The sequence below is a fragment of the Pteronotus mesoamericanus genome, unplaced genomic scaffold (assembly GCF_021234165.1).
Source record: "Pteronotus mesoamericanus isolate MK-2021 breed Mesoamerican mustached bat unplaced genomic scaffold, CSHL_Meso_final contig_20, whole genome shotgun sequence".
Lineage (NCBI taxonomy): Eukaryota > Metazoa > Chordata > Mammalia > Chiroptera > Mormoopidae > Pteronotus > Pteronotus mesoamericanus.
The window spans coordinates 40,443,467-40,456,688 of NW_026555085.1; the positions used below are offsets into that span (position 1 = coordinate 40,443,467).

The 13,222-nt window shown below is 33.6% G+C and overlaps 1 protein-coding gene across 2 annotated transcripts in view; it reads left to right on the forward strand.

Moving 5' to 3' along the window:
• The window catches only part of TTK (TTK protein kinase), a 41,351-nt gene extending 31,705 nt beyond the window's left edge, over positions 1–9,646 (forward strand). For both annotated transcript variants that reach the window (XM_054568846.1, XM_054568847.1), the window contains exons 16-21: positions 311–435; positions 1,800–1,880; positions 5,757–5,933; positions 7,248–7,332; positions 7,644–7,735; positions 9,523–9,646. In XM_054568846.1, coding sequence (XP_054424821.1) covers positions 311–435; positions 1,800–1,880; positions 5,757–5,933; positions 7,248–7,332; positions 7,644–7,735; positions 9,523–9,609 — 647 coding nt within the window. In that variant the 3' untranslated portion in view covers positions 9,610–9,646. The remainder of the gene's footprint in view (positions 1–310; positions 436–1,799; positions 1,881–5,756; positions 5,934–7,247; positions 7,333–7,643; positions 7,736–9,522) is intronic.
• The last annotated feature ends 3,576 nt before the right edge of the window (positions 9,647–13,222 follow it).

A 13,222-nucleotide genomic window follows, 5' to 3' on the forward strand; every position in this document is an offset into this window, starting at 1 on the left:
ACCTCACTTAGATCCTGTGACATTGAACAAATTATTTGAACTCTCTGCCTTAGTTTCCTTACCTAAAAATGGGGATAATAATAATAATAATAATTACCTCAGCACTGATGGGTTAAATGATTCAATACAAGAAACAGAGTAGCGCCTGGCACATAGCAGGTGCTATATGTTTGTAGGATATAATTAAAATGAATATTTAATCTGATTGACAAATTAAAGGAATCAACCCATCCTATAAATTGTGAAATTTTTTGTACTTAGAATGTTTTACATTCATTGTCTGATATTACAGAGGATTTTTATTTTGAAGGCATTGTTCACAGTGATCTGAAACCCGCTAATTTTCTGATAGTTGATGGAATGCTAAAGCTAATTGATTTTGGGATTGCAAACCAACTGCAACCAGATACAACAAGTATTATCAAAGATTCTCAGGTAAGACTTAATGAATAGTTGGTTACTACCCAGTGGAGTTCAGTTCCTTTTCACTTGTGAAGTATTATTTTTCTAATGGGGATTTTATTTTTACCTACCTCATTCTTCAGAGCATTCAAACCCTTTTTATAAGAATAGAACTATAAAAACAAATCAAAGCCATGATTAATAAAATTTGTATAGAAAGTCAAGGTCTGATGGAAATATACCCAGCAATTTTGAGTGGTTTTCCTATAGTTGAAGTAGAGAGACAGTAATACCTGTCTTGCAAACTATCTTGGTCATCATCTAAGATTCACCTGAAACTTGGTCTCAGAATTTTCTGGTAGCAACCAAAGAGGGATTGCAATTACATGTGTTTTTATTGTCCATGAGGTAAGATAATTTCATTCTTCCAGAGAAGTAAAGCTTTTCTTATCACTTACATTTTAAAAAAAAGAATTCTTAGGGCACCTTTAACTTGAAAACACCATAGTAAATACTGTACTCGACTGCATTTTTATAATAGGATATGCAATAGCAAACTTAATAAAAGTTGTCCCCTTAAAAACTGAGGTGATGACACCAAAGGATAACTATAAACAGTCCTGCTTGGAGCCAAGATGATGGGTTCTATGTATACAGATTTCTGATATGGGTCTGCCTTAATTCTAGGAGTGAAACTAGACTTTTATGGGACGAGTACATGGGCAGCGTGCCCTTCAAACAAGTTTATGTAACACTCACTTCTCCTTATAAAAATATGACTGAACATTTATTTGCAAATTGCCTTGAAGATATCCTCTATACCAAGGCCCTTAAAATACAGTAGTCCATGTTTGGAAGCAGAACTGTTTATTTTAGGATAAAAATGACTGTCTTAAAAGGTTGGCATAATTTTACTGTGAAAGCTCTTGTGTTATTTAGATACCCATCCCATATCAGTTTGGACATGGGCCCAGGGAGTTCTTAGAGGAAAGCTAGATTGTTGGTTGGTTGTTTTATTTAAAGGGGTGGGGTAGGGGGTACATTCTGAGTTTATCCCAGAACAGAAATGAGTGATCAATTCTTTCAAAGTTTATGACCATTAATATAATTTTAGCCTGCAAAGTTTTATGGTAGTAGCCACCATAATCATAGAAAAAGCTCAGCATTCCAGAAAGAGTCAGTTTGCTAATTATGAACTTTATTTTGCTGGAGTTGGGAAGAAATTTATGTTTTAACATTGTTGTCAGGTGTTTTGAGTTTCTCAGATATATTACTGAAATTACTGATATATATATATATGACCGAAGTTTCCAAGAATCTGGCATTCATGTTTTCAAAGATCTAATGCAGAATTTAATATTTTCATTGACTTATGTTTTCTGTGATTTGACAAATAGGTTGGTACAGTTAATTATATGCCACCAGAAGCGATCAAAGATATGTCTTCTACAAGAGAAAATGGGAAATCGAAATCAAAGGTACTATAAAGGTTGTCGGTCATTTATCTAACATTAATAGGGAAAATAGTCTGTTCTCTGAATTAACTTATCAGATAACTGAAAGTGAAGCTTTTTAGGCCTTTACAGAGACCTTGCCTTCTTAGTAGATTGTCATGGGATTTAATTTCACCCTTCTTAATTGATTTGAAATTGTTCTTAAATATTGTGCTTTTAATATGGCGATGCCTCACAGTGTGCTCCTACAAGAAATGCGCCTACAGTATTTCTAAGTTTTAAAATTAAAGAAAAAATTAACACTAAATTAGCTCTAGTTTGGACACCATAAACAACAATGAACTGATAACCTTTGAAGTCCTCTTTGTTTCCTCTCTGATTCTTACATTTTATTTCTTACTAATTATTCATTTGTGAATTATACCTTTTCAAATATGACTCTAGTATATAATCTTTCCTGGCCTGCCACTGGCTACTTTCTCCCTTCTCTTATTTGACCACTTTATTGAGCTTTGTGTTAGCCTCATTAGTGCTCCTTATTGGGCCCATTTTGCCTGCCATGGTGCCTCCTGCTTGGCCCAAGGTAATCCTTTCTCTGGAACAGTGTAACCAGCTAGATGGAAGCACACACTGTTGTCCAGGGACTACAGATCTGTCTCTTCATTAACTGTCTTCGTGACTTAACTTGTCTAATTTCTTCATCTGTAACTTAGGCTTACAAATAGTACCTGTTTTAAAAGTAATAGAGGATTAATGAGAAAGAGTATAAAACACTTGGTACATTGTCCAGTTCAAAATAATTGATCAGTAAATGTGCTTTTATTTACTAAATTACATTTTTTTTCCCTAGAAAATTGTGGCTTCTAAATATCTTTTCAAATAACTGGCATAAAATCATACCATTTTATCTGTTTAGCTTCTCTTTTTCTTCTCATATTTAGATTTGTTGTCATTCTGTTGTTTTTTTTTTTAAGTAGACTTACCATGGTTTTTGTTATTTTTAAAGAAACAGGTCTTGAATTCATTTATTAATTATATTTTCATGTGCTCACTAATTTCTGCTATTATCTTTATTTGTATACCTTTGAGCTTATTTTTTTCTAGCTTCTGGATTTAAATAGTTGCTCGTTTAATTTTAGTATGCTTGCTTATAATTAAAATATTAAAACTGGATTTTTACTGAGTTTTACTTTAACTTCTGTTTATAGGTTTTACTGTAGTGTTTCTTATTTTCATTAATTCCTAAAATCTGTAATTTCAGTAAAATTTTTTTATTCTTTTTACTTTAGAATAAAATTTATTTTACATTACATTCAAAATTTAGAATTTTTTAGTTGTCAACTCAGTGCTTCAATATGTATTGGAAGATCTCAGTTCAGTTGAATCACGTGCTGCTATCCAGTGGCCTTATTGATTCTGTATAGAAGATACATTTTTTTAATTTCAACATGTGAATTTATCCCTGCTATCGAAGAGCTCAAATTGCTTTCCAGTGACTATCTCTTGGCTCTTTGGGCCAGGATTCAAGCCCAGCTCATACTGGCTCTATAGTTTCTGTTCTTGGGTTTAGGATAGCTCAACATAAATAACTTTCTAAAAGTCTATATGTAATATTATAAATTTATATGAAATTTATTATAATCCATTAACATTGAGGAAAACAAGTAAATTTAATATAAGAATGAAAAAGCAGTTTCATTTTTTAGTTTTATATTTTCATAATGATAAGAATGTAATATTTTGTTTTAGTTGAAATATTTTAACTATGAGTGTTGAAAGATTTAAAGTGAAGCTTATTTCTTTTTTTAAGTATATTTTATTGATTATGCTGTTACAGTTGTCCTATTTTTTTTCCCCTTTATTCCCCTCCGCCCTGCACCCCTACTTCTACCAGCATCCCTTCCCCACCCTGCCTTAGTTCATGTCCATGAGATGCACATACCTCCATTTCCTATACTGTTCTTAACCTCCTCCTGTCTATTATGTACTTACCAATTATGCTTCGTATTCCCTTTATCTTTTTCCTCCATTCTCCCCCTATCCCTGTCCCAGTGATAACCTTCCATGTGATCTCCATTTCTGTGATTCTGTTCCTGATCTAGTTGTTTGCTTAGTTTTTGTTTTTAGGTTCAGTTGTTGATAGTTGTGAGTTTTTTGTCATTTTACTGTTCATAGTTTTCATCTTTTTCTTAGGTAAATCCCTTTAACATTTCACATAATAAGGGCTGGGTGATGATGGACTCCTTTAACTTGACCTTATCTGGGAAGCACTTTATCTGCCCTTCCATTCTAAATGATAGCTTGGCTAGATAGAATAATCTTGGATGTAGGTCCTTGCCTTTCATGACTTTGAATACTTATTGCCAGCTCCTTGCCTGCAAGGTTTCTTTTGAGAAATCAGCTGATAGCCTTATGGGAACGCCTTTGTAGGTAACTGTCCCCTTTTCTCTTGCTGCTTTTAAGATTCTCTCCTTAACTTTAATCTTGGGTAATGTAGTTATGATGTGTCTTGGTGTGTGATTCCTTGGGTCCAACTTCTTTGGGACTCTCTGAGCTTCCTGGACTTCCTAGAAGTCTATTTCCTTTGCCAGATTGGGGAAATTCTCCTTCATTATTTTTTCAAATATGTTTTCAGTTTCTTGCTCTTCCTCTTCTTCTGGTACCCGTATGATTCAGATGTTGGAACATTTAAAGTTGTCCCAGAGGTTCCTAAGCCTCTCCTCATGTTTTTGAATTCTTGTTTCTTCATTGTGTTCCAGTTGAATGTTTATCTCTTCCTTCCACTCCAAATCATTGATTTGAGTCCCGGTTTCCTTCCCTTCACTATTGGTTCCCTGTATATTTTTCTTTACTTCACTTTGCATAGCCTTCACTTTTTCCTCCATTTTGCAACCATATTCAACCATTTCTGTGAGCATCCTGATTACTAGTGTTTTGAACTGTGCATCTGAGAGATTGTCTAGCTGTTTATCACTTCGTTCTATTTTTGGAGTTTTGATCTGTTCTTTCACTTGGGCCATATTTCTTTGTCTCAGCACACCTGTTATGTTGTAAATGGCGGAGCCCTAGGTATTCACCAGGGCTGGGCAACCCGCTTGCTCTGTTGGTGGCGTTGTATGTGGGGGAAGGGTCAGAGAGGGAACAATGCTGCTTGCTCCGCTCTCACCCCACTTTTAGTCACTTCTACTACCCACAAGCAAATTGGGTACTTTTGGTGCTGATACCCGAGTGGGTGGGTTTGTGAACATTCTAGGACACCATGGATCTCTCCATTGAACTCTCCTGTGAGCCTGGGAGTTTCTCCTGCCACCACAGCCCCCACAGCCCCCACAGAATTTTACAACCAGAGGTTTTGAAGCTTTAGTTTCCTGTGCTGGAACCCTGAGTTGCACAGGTCTGTCTCATTCCCCAGTTGTTTCTCCCAGTTTATCTAGTCAGATGTGGGACCACCAGCCGGCATCTCACATGCCCAGTCCTCCAGCAGCTGCCTTGCTGCATGTCCTCCCTGCCCCTCCTACTGGTCTGAATGAATGTTTCTTTAATTCCTTGGTTGTTGGACTTTCTGTACAGCGGACAATTTTCTGTCAGCTCTGGTTATTTTTTGTTTTTAAATCTGTTGTCCTTTTGGTTGTGTGAGGAAGGAAGAAAGTAAATCTATCTGTACTTCTATCTTGGCCGGAACTTCTGAAGCTTATTTCTTGATAAAACATAATAAAAGCTAGAAAAAGATGTTTTGTCATGTAAACATAATCTAGTACTTAAATAATAATTGAGGTTTATTTATTTCAAATATTAGGGTGTATATGTGTGTGTGTGTAACATTCTTAAATTTAATTTTTTATGAAAATAATGGCAACATATTCCTATTTTTCCTATTTTTTGTTTGTTTGTTTTACTTAGATAAGCCCCAAAAGTGATGTCTGGTCCCTAGGATGCATTTTGTACTATATGACTTACGGGAAAACACCATTTCAGCACATAATTAATCAGATTTCTAAATTACATGCCATAATTGACCCTAATCATGAAATCGAATTTCCTGATATTCCAGAGAAGGATCTTCAAGATGTGTTAAAGGTAACATTAATAATACATGGATATAGAAGAACAATATATTATATACAGTTGACCCTTAAGCAATGTGGAGATTAAGGGTGCCCATCCCCCTCCTAGTCCAAAATCTTTATATAGATTTTGACTTCCCAAACCTTAGCAAGTAATAGCCTACTTGTGGCCAGAACCCTTAACCATAATATAAACAGTCAGTTAACATGTTTTTGTGTGTTATATATACGAGGTCTGTCCAGAAGGTATTCAGCCATGTAATATGAAAAATACAGACATTTATTGAAGGAGATACAAGGCACAAGAAACATTGTGCATAGGACAATGACTTCTCAGTCCCCTTCAAAGTAGGCACCTTGGGACCATTCTCCCAGTCGCCACCAGCTGCCCTGTCGTATTTTCCTGAATCTCACCAACAGTGTGAAATCTTTTCCCTTTCAAAGGTGATTTTAGTTTTGGCAAAAGCCAGAAGTCACAGGGCACCAAATCTGTACTGCAGTGGGTCTGAGTCACCTACCTGATTTGACGTTTCACCAAAACACTCTGCACAAGACGTCATTCCTGAGTGGGTGTGTTGTCAAGATGAAGCTGCCAATCACCAGTGCCCATAGCAGGGACCTCCTGAATCATCTGAATAGTTCCCACAGAGGAATGTTCAAGCTTAACACAAAATTCGATGCAGATTCATTCCTCTATTTGCTAGTCATTTTGAATGTGATGGCCACACAGAATGTTGAGGCTCACTCAACAGTGTCTACCACCCCCACTGAGCAGTACAGTGAAGTTGTCATTGTTTACACATGCACATTCTGGTCTACTCTCCTTGGCTGCCAGGTTACACCAATGTCACACAAACTTTTCTCGTCATATTAACAATGGCTAGAGTTTTTCCAGATAGACCTTATATGCTGTATTCTTACAATAAACTAGAGAAAAGAAAATATTATTAAAAAATCATAAGGAATAGAAAATGCATTTACAGTTTTTATTGAAAAAGTGGACCACACAGTTCAAACCTGTGTTGTCCAAGGGTCAACTGTATTTAATTGTATACTGAAATGATTGGAATTATCTAAGTGGCTTAGCTATAACTGGTCCGTTGAAAGAAATGGCTGACTGAACTAGCTTTTTGAGACATATTAAATTCACTTTGAATCTGTTAGTTTTTAAATGAATACTTGGGGATTTTGCAAAATATGGCTTGAAATAATTTTATTTCTGTGTAGGCTATCTAGAAAGCAAGTTCTATAATATGATGCAGTCTGAAAAAATATTGATATTATATAAGAAAATTTGTTTTTAAAAAGATAATCTTTCTTTTTATAGTGTTGTTTAATAAGGGACCCTAAACGAAGGATATCCATTGCTGAGCTTCTGGCCCACCCATATGTTCATATTCAAACTCATCCAGGTACTTATTTAAAAATCAATTTATTACCAGATTACTAAAATAAACAGATTTCTAACACGAAAACAATTTGAATTGGCTGCTCTCTTCCAGACTGCCTCCTTCCTTTAAAAAGTTCCTTTTTTATGTGAAGTACTAAAATAAATGGTATTGCTTTTCTTTACTTGCTGGCATATATTTTTACTTATCCTATGTAAGGGGCTATGATCAGGGATAAATTACAAGAATGTCAGTTAAATGGAACGTGTATTTGTATATACAGTTTGTATTTTCTTATTGGTACCAGTGTGTTATTGATTATATTTTTTTTATAGGTAGCCATAAGGGAACCTCTGAAGAAATGAAACATGTTCTGGGCCAACTTGTTGGTCTGAATTCTCCTAATTCCATTTTGAAAGCTGCTAAAGTAAATATTTCTAATGTCTATCTATGTTAATGTTAATTGTTTTATATAGTTTAGTGAGTTAGACACTTAAATGGATAATTCAAAGAAAAGTTGGTCCAATCATCAGATCAACTATGAAGTATTTATCTACATTTATATACTTAACATGTGCTTTTGAAACATGTAGATTTATTTGATTTACATTCTTATTGCTCATATAGCATAATTGAAAGTGGATTGTTGTATAAAGTGCATTCAAAAGATTGCTGTCAAGTCTCAACTGGAATAAATTCAATGAGGATTGATTGATTGATTAATTTTTAGAGAGGAGAAGGGAGGGAGGAAGAGAGAGATCAATGTGTGGTTGCCTCTCATGAGCCCCCTACTGGGGACCTGGCCTGCAACCCAGGCATGTGCCCTGACTGGGAATCGAACTGGCGACCCTTTGGTTCAGAGGCCGGCACTCAATCCACTGAGCCACACCAGCCAGGGCTAATGAGGAATCTTTTAAATCATCACCATTTTTAACACAGCTGTTGAATGCATTTCTTCTACCCAATTTTTTTCGTAAACTATCTTAGAGAAACCATGGTATTTGTCACATATGACTTACGTGAAGCTGTATGTAGCAGTCAGTACATTTCTCAAAGTAAATGTCTTAAACTTTTCAGCTTCACAATGCCTGTTTTTATCTGTACCATAATTTTTGGATCTCGTTGTCACCAAACACCTAATCATTTCTAGAACCTTATATGTGCTTATTTATCAACTTTCTTAGTTACCAAGCAGTTACTAATTATATATTGCAATTATAACATTATAATAAAATTATGGGAGCTTTTAGTTCTCTGAGTGTGGGTAAAGCCAATCTAAGATGTCAAGAAGCTGGACACATTACTGGAAGAATTAACTATTTATTCACTATTGTGCATTTATACAATATAAGGTAAAATTTTTCTCTTAAATATTCTCAAGTGCTAATGGATAAATCAGTGGCTTTAGGAATTAAAACTTGACAAAATTTGTTTTGATTTTTTGCTATATTTCATATCTCCATATTTTAAGTTTCTACCATTGTTTTTATCAAGGTTATGTGTTCCTTGATGGCAAAGATATCGTCTTCCTAAATTAGATGTTGACTTAACCATAAACCGTTTTTAAAATACAGATTTTAATATAGCTAATTATACTTATTAAGTAATTTGTATGAGTTTTAATGTCTCCATTCATTTAAATATCATTGGAAAGTATATTTCCTGATGAGTGTATTTTATAGTATAGGAATTTAAGACTGGCTTTATTTGAGAAAAAGGGAGATCAAGAAGGCCTTGAAGACACTTACATATACTTATTAAAAGCATGTTACATCTCTTATAGGAAAATTGAGCTGTAACTCATAGCTGATTCTTAAGCCAAGCTAGGTGTTAAAATTCTTAATTATTTCCAACCATTTGTAAAATAGTTTCCTAATTATAAGAACAAGAGAGAAGCCCTGGTTGGTGTGGTTCAGTGGGTTGAGCGGTAGCCTGCAAACCAGAAAAAGGTCGCTAGTTCAATTCCCAATTAGGGTACATGCCTGGTTTGCCAGCCAGGTCCCCAGTTAGGGTCATGTAAGAGGCAACTGATTGATGTATCTCTTGCATGTTGATGTTTCTCTATTTCTTTTTCCCTCCCATTTTCCTCTAAAAAAGTAAATAAACAAAACCTTTATTAAAAAATAAAATTATTACACTGTAAAATATACATCTATTAATTTCATAATATTTTGAGTTTTAAGTTATAAAACAGATGTGTGTTTTTAATTTCAGACTTTATATGAACACTATAGTAGTGATGAAAGTCATGATTCCTCTTCATCATGCAAGACTTTTGAAAAAAAATGGGGGAAAAAATGATTTGCGGCTACTCAGAAACTGTCGAATACCATCTATAAAATATATTGGACTGCTATCCTCTTGATTCTGTGGAAGTCTATTCTTGAAGACAACTTCATTCTTCAATGCTTTGGCAGAAAAATTCAGTGGCCTAGCCTCAAAGGAAAACTAAAAATAATTGCCACTAATGGCACTGTATATATTAAATTATAGAATTGTTTTCTCACTTATGCTTTCCTATCATTTCACATTTGGAACAGTGGGTGGACAACTGAAATATATTCTGAAGAACTATGTAAATAAAGCTTTGTAGCATAACATGACACTAAAATGTTAAAGCTGTAAAATTATTTTCTTCGAATATATTGATGTGGTAGCAAAATTCTTAATAAAAATTGGATTAAGAATAGAACTTAATACTGTTGGATTTTCTACATAAATAATCATGTCATCTGCAAACGAGACAGTTTTATTTCTTCCTTTCCAACTTGTATACCTTTTATTTCTTCTTTTCTTACTGCATTAGCTAGCGCATCCATTATGGTGTTGGAAAGGATTGGGGATGGAACTTTCTTGCCTTGTTTCTGATCTTAGTGAGAAAGCTTCAAGTTCCTCACAATTACGTATGATGTTAGCTGTATTTTTTTTGTATATACAGGGAGGGGCAAAAGTAGGTTTACAGTTGTGAGTACGCAAAACACAGTTTATTCATGCATTATTATTTATTAACTTATTAATTATATGAACAGCTGTAAACCTACTTTTGCTCCAACCTGTGTTCTTTATGAAGTTGAGGAAGTTTCCCACTATTCCTAGTTTTCTGAAAGTTTCTATCATGAATAGATGTTGGATTTTGTCAATTGCTTTTCCTACATCTATTAAGAAAGATGGTGTGATTTTTTTCTTTTTTAGCCTGTTCATGTGATTGAGCACATTAATTGATTTTTGTATTTGAACAGGCCTTGCTTACTTGGGATAAATCTCACTTGGTTGTGGTTTATAATTCTTTTCATATATTGCCAAATTTCATTTGCTAATATTTTGTTGAGGATATTTGCAACTATATTGATGGGAGGTATCGGGCTGTATTTTTTCTGTAATGTCTTTGTGTGGTTTTGGTTTAGGGAAATATGGCCTCATAGAATGAGTTGCGAAGTAGTCCCTCTACTTCTATTCTTTGAAAGAGATTGTAGAAGATTTTTTCCTTTAATGTTTGGTTGCATTCACCAGTAAACACATTTTGGCCTGGTGCTTTCTCTTTTGGAAAGTTATTAATTTCTGATTCAATTCCTTGAATAGATATGGATTTATTTAAGGTTTTTTTTCTTTTTGTGTGAGTTTTAGCAAACTGTCTTTCAAAACATTGGTCCATTTCACCTAGGTTATCAAATTTGTAAGCATAATTTTGTTCACATTATCCTTTTACTGTCCCTAGGATCTATGGTAATATCTCTTTCTTTTCTGATAGTAGCAGTTTATGTCCTCTTTTTTTTTTTCTAAGCTAGCTAGAGGTTTATCACTTTTATTGATCTTTTTAAAGAACCAGCTTTTGGTTTCATTGATTTTTTTTTTTTTTTTCTATTGCTTTCCTGTTTTCAGGTTCACTGATTTCTGCTCTTATTCTGCTTATTTTGGGTTTAATTGGCTTTTTTTTTTCTTTTTTTTGTTTACTAAAGTAGAAAGTTAGATCACTGATGGTAAATTTCTTTTTATTTTCCAATATATGCATTCAATGCTATACTTTTTTCTCTATGCACTACTGCATTTCACAAATTTTGTTAAGTTGTGTTTCCATTTTTATTTATTTGAAATACATTACATTCCTTTTGGTGTGAATACCAGGAGGCAGAGATTGTCATGGGACATCTTTGGGGCTTCCTGCCACTAGATGTTAGCTTTCTTTATGATTTATACTTTTCCTATTTTGTACACATTTTTAAAGTTTTTTCTTATGAAGTTTGATCTAAATTACCTTTCCCTTGTTTTTCAAAAATGATTTTATCACATATGTACATATTCTTAAACAATATATTACTATCTCCTGCTTAAATTGCTCTTAAAAGATTAGATGTTCTGTGCAAAAATAACTTCTAACTAGTCACCTATTTTCTATTACGTTAAATGGAAAAATTACAATGTATTGCATGTTTCCTGAAACAGTAAGACACCCACAGATAAGGGAGAAGCTATCAAGTTAGGATGACAGTTTTTAAATATCACTTTCTGATTGCTAAATTATGTCTTTTTGCCTTATATATTTTGAGGCTATTTTGCTAGATGCATACAAACTTAGGATTTTTTTACTATTTCTGGTAAGCATAATGTTTACCATTTCATAGGGATTTTCATGATTTCTAAATTTTTTTTTAAATGTGGTTTTTCAGATTTCCTTTGATTAATAGCTGTCTGGTGTGTGTGTATTCTTTTATTTTAGTTTTTGTGCCCTTTTAGGAATTTCCCTGGTAAATAACATACATGAGTTTTACCTTATCTCCAGTCACTGGGAATGTTTCTCTTTTACCTGACAAATGTAGTCTATTTATATTTGTTATAATTCGTTTCTACCATCATATGTTTGTATTTCTATAAAATCTATTTTATCTATTCATTAATCAATCTTCACTAGCTTCCCCCTACATACTTTTTTTTTCTTAGATTTCTATTCCGCCATTTCTCTGATGCTTTAGAAGATTTAGAGTCTCCTTCTCACTCTCCCTCTTTTTTAGTGATTAGTCTTAATTTTAACCAAACTTACTTTACTTAAACATACTCACTTCCCTACCAAACAATACAAAGACTCTAATCTCTTTTAACTACATTAACATAACTTGCATGACATTATGCTCTAATATTGTAGTTTTATCCTATTATAATCCCATGGACTATTACCATTTTATAAGGGCAATTTTTATTTAGATTCACAGAAAACATTTGCCATTTTATATATGCCTTGTATCTCAGACTATTCTTGGGATCATTTTTTCTCTTTAATGTATGCCATTTGGAACTCTCTTTAGCAAAGATCTGTTAATTCTGTTTACTTAAAAATATTTTAAATTCATCCTCTTTTTCATGAAGATTCTTTATTCAGGGTATTCTAAATTGGCAATTTTCTTTTTGCTCTGAGAATAGTGTACCTACTTCTGGTTCTTATTGATATCAGAAACTTATACTTGTCTAATTATTACTTCTATATACGTGATCTATCTGCCTTTTTCCTCTAGCTGCTTTTAAGATCTTTTAACCTTCTGTGATCTGCTGTTTCACTAAAGTATTCCAGGTGTTGATTTTTTTTCATTTTTAATAGTTTGGTATATATAATACTTTCCATGTCTACGAAATCACATGTTCTTGATTTTGAAAAATTCTCAGCCATTATCTCTTCATACTTTTTCATTTCTAGAAATTCTATTTGGTTCTTTTTCAAATCTCCCCTTTTTCTTGATGACTTTTTGCTTGTTTCTCAGATGATTGATTCTATAATTTTTAGTAATTTTACATGGAGCAGTTTCATGTTCTGTATCTACAATTTCAGTATTTGAAGTTTTTAAGTCTGTCTTTTTTTCTCCTTTGATAATGATTTCTTATTGTGTTGAAGGTCTCCAAGACCACCCCCGAGTCTGATGATTTGCTA